This window comes from Andrographis paniculata, unplaced genomic scaffold, assembly GCF_009805555.1.
Source record: "Andrographis paniculata isolate CXL003 unplaced genomic scaffold, ASM980555v1 Contig69END, whole genome shotgun sequence".
Classification (NCBI taxonomy): domain Eukaryota; kingdom Viridiplantae; phylum Streptophyta; class Magnoliopsida; order Lamiales; family Acanthaceae; genus Andrographis; species Andrographis paniculata.
The window spans coordinates 4,017,902-4,021,076 of NW_026137605.1; the positions used below are offsets into that span (position 1 = coordinate 4,017,902).

The 3,175-nt window shown below is 32.6% G+C and overlaps 1 protein-coding gene across 1 annotated transcript; it reads left to right on the plus strand.

Annotated features, from left to right (window-relative positions):
- Nucleotides 1-1,670: 1,670 nt before the first annotated feature.
- LOC127264103 (calmodulin-binding protein 25-like) lies at nucleotides 1,671-2,676 on the plus strand. The gene has a single exon (XM_051293491.1). It carries the CDS (start codon nucleotides 1,898-1,900, stop codon nucleotides 2,534-2,536), a length of 639 nt encoding a protein of 212 aa, XP_051149448.1. The 5' UTR covers nucleotides 1,671-1,897; the 3' UTR covers nucleotides 2,537-2,676.
- Nucleotides 2,677-3,175: the final 499 nt, after the last annotated feature.

A 3,175-nucleotide genomic window follows, 5' to 3' on the forward strand; every position in this document is an offset into this window, starting at 1 on the left:
TCAAAAGACCTCTTTTCAAGTAGGGCAAACAAAGTATATACCTTGGCATTAAACAAATAAAATACTCACATTGTCATTCAAATCTATTATCACTTTTCTTTTTTTATTATTATCTAAATTTATTTTCATTTTATTTTTAGTAACAAAATAATTTTTTTACCCAATAAAATAAAAAAAATTATTTTTATTTATTTTTTTAAATTTTGTTTTCGATTATATGAGCACATATTTGAAGGAAGTCGGGAGTAGTTCATACCACTTATCACTTATGTGGAGATTCAATGCTGATTTGTGAATAATAGTAACAAAAAAAGTAATGAACATGTCAGTTACTTTTTTGTATTGTATGATTTATAATAAAATATTATAAATAAACTTATTCAAGTTTAAGTACTGTATTACTTTCATATATTAAAATAAATTAAAATTTTAAACAGGAAATAATAATTGAAAATACGCCTAAAATAAGGAGGACCCACACGGATATCTACATCAGTATCAATAAATGGGTAAAAAATAAGATGGAGCAAGACGACCCGGATCCGACATCATCTGATCCCATTGGGTCCACACTGAGCTGTGCCCCCACCCCTTCACTGGACGGAGCACCTTTTAGTATTATTTTAATAATTATAATAATCGAATAATTATTTAAAAATATAGCATTATTTTATTTTAAAAATATAATATCAAAATACCATTTAAATTAAATTCAAATAAAACCAACCCAATCTTTAGAGTAATGGGAATTTAAAGATATAAACCAATAGTGTATGTTGAATATTACTCCTCCCATTTCATGTCATTTGTCTGATTTTTTTTTGTAGAGAGGAAAATATATGGAATGATATAATTATTATATAAAATAAATAATTATAAGTTAAAATTAAAATAATTAATTAATTTAATTAAAATTAAAAAAATATATAATTAAAATATATAATTATTTTTTAAAAAATGAACATGGACAAATGATGTGAAACTCAAAATAAAAAATATGAATAAATTATGTGGGATAATACTTCATCCGTCAGCTAAAAATATGCTCAAACTTTTGGATACGAATTTTAATATGGTGTATACTTTTGAATTTTTTTTAGATGATAGGGAAAAAAAAAATGGGGGTAGAAACTTAATTTATAATAGTAGCTAATAGTAGTAATAAATGTGTTGGAACATTTTACTTAATTTATAATAGTAGCTAATATTTAAATTGACTGTCAAATAAACAATATTTATTTAAAAATAAATAAATAAAAATATATTAGTGTATACAGTATATTTGAACTTCTTTATTATATGTTATAACAATATTTTACAAAAATATACTACTCATTTTTTTTTTTTTTTTTTAAAAAGAAGGTATTAAATCCAATTACTATTAAAATAAAACCACGTACGAAACCACACTCACCCATAGTTCTAGCAATACATTTTTAATAAATAATATGTACATATGTTTTTATTTATACTCGTCTAAATAATGCATTTTAAGATATTCCCCATTGATTGTGATTTGGTATAATTCATTATTATGATTATTATTTTTATTACTAACATTTGATTTTGATTATGATTTTGATTATGATTATAGGTGGCTAGCTAAGACTATTATTAATTATTGAATTTAATGATTTGATTTAAGATTAAATCTGAATAATAGTATAATTTAATTATAGTTAATTCGGGTGCGTGCATGTCAGCTGCCAACGCGGTTTCGAACCATATATCTTCACCGCCCTATTTATTAGACGACTTCTTCAGCTGCCGTAGCTCACTCCATTTTCAGCGCCATTTCAAAAATCGCTCTGCACTCAACCACGACTACTCTTCTAGTTGGATTCACGCTTTCTGCGTTTGAATGCTAGCTCTCCGATTTCAAGCAAACTGATCATTAATGGCGTCCTTCGATAATTTTATGGCGGTGGAGCAGCCGTGGATGATCCGACCGGAGATTTTCAGCGACGGAGCTCTGACGACGTCGTCGTTTTACGGCGGCGTCGCCAGCGATTCCTCCTACGGATCGTCTTACGTCTTATCGGACGAATTGTTGGAGTGTATTTTTGCGAAGCCTGATGCGACGTCGTTTCAGACCCAGACGCCGTCGGCTTCCGACGTCGGATCGGAGAAGGAAGCTGCGGTTGTCTCCGCCGCGTCGAAGCAACGCCGGCGGAGCGGCGCCGTCGTCCCGCCGCCGACCGGTAAGGTCTCGAAGCGCAAGTCGCGCGCGAAGAAGAAATCCGCGAAGACGACTTTTCTCTCCGCCGATCCGGCGAATTTTATGCAGATGGTGCAGCAGGTCACCGGTGGGAATTTCGGCGGCGGCGCCGGCGAGGCTGTCGCCGCCGCCGCTGCGTGGAATCCGGTCGCGGTGAATCCGCTCGGCGGATTGGCGACGCTCGACACGTCGTCGGCGTTTCTGACGGACGGATCGGTTTCGCAGCTGTCTGGAGACGGCGGCGGAGTCGCCGCGCCGGAGCCGTACGTCGACTCGTTTTGTATCTTCCCTACTCTGGAGTCATGGAAAGCAACGTAAGCTGGACTGGATATGAACGGAGGGTAAAATGGGAATAACTGTAAAATCTAGGGGCATGTATGGAACTTCGCTTTCCTTTTTCCATCCTTGTAGCGATGCGATGAGATCTCTGATTAATCAACGGTCAATCTTTTTTATTATTTTATTTTAATCTCTGTAAATAAAAATATAATTTACATACCACACCACACAATTAAATAAATAAATAAATAATAATAATATAACAAGGGACATTGATTTTGATCTGCACAAATATTCCTTAGGTCCGAACAACATCTTCAACGTATTTTATTTTATTTTTCAAATAACAATAAAAAGTAACGCAATAATGCAATGTGAAAATTTTATTTTGAAAAATAATAAATCTAAATAATTAAACAAATAGATAAGATAATGTTTGTATGCTTCACAAAGTCAAAAGAATTATCAGAAGACAGCAACATGTTAGGTTGACTTGGGTCTCGAGATTTCTTTAATCTTGTCCTATTTATTTTAATTTTTTGAATTTCACAAAATTAAGTTGGATACATGTGATGGATGTTCTGTCCTGAAAGGTATTTGTATTTATTTAATTTGACTTTTAATGTGTGTTGATTAAATATTTATATTTGTATGTGTTAAATAATAAAATTAGTCATT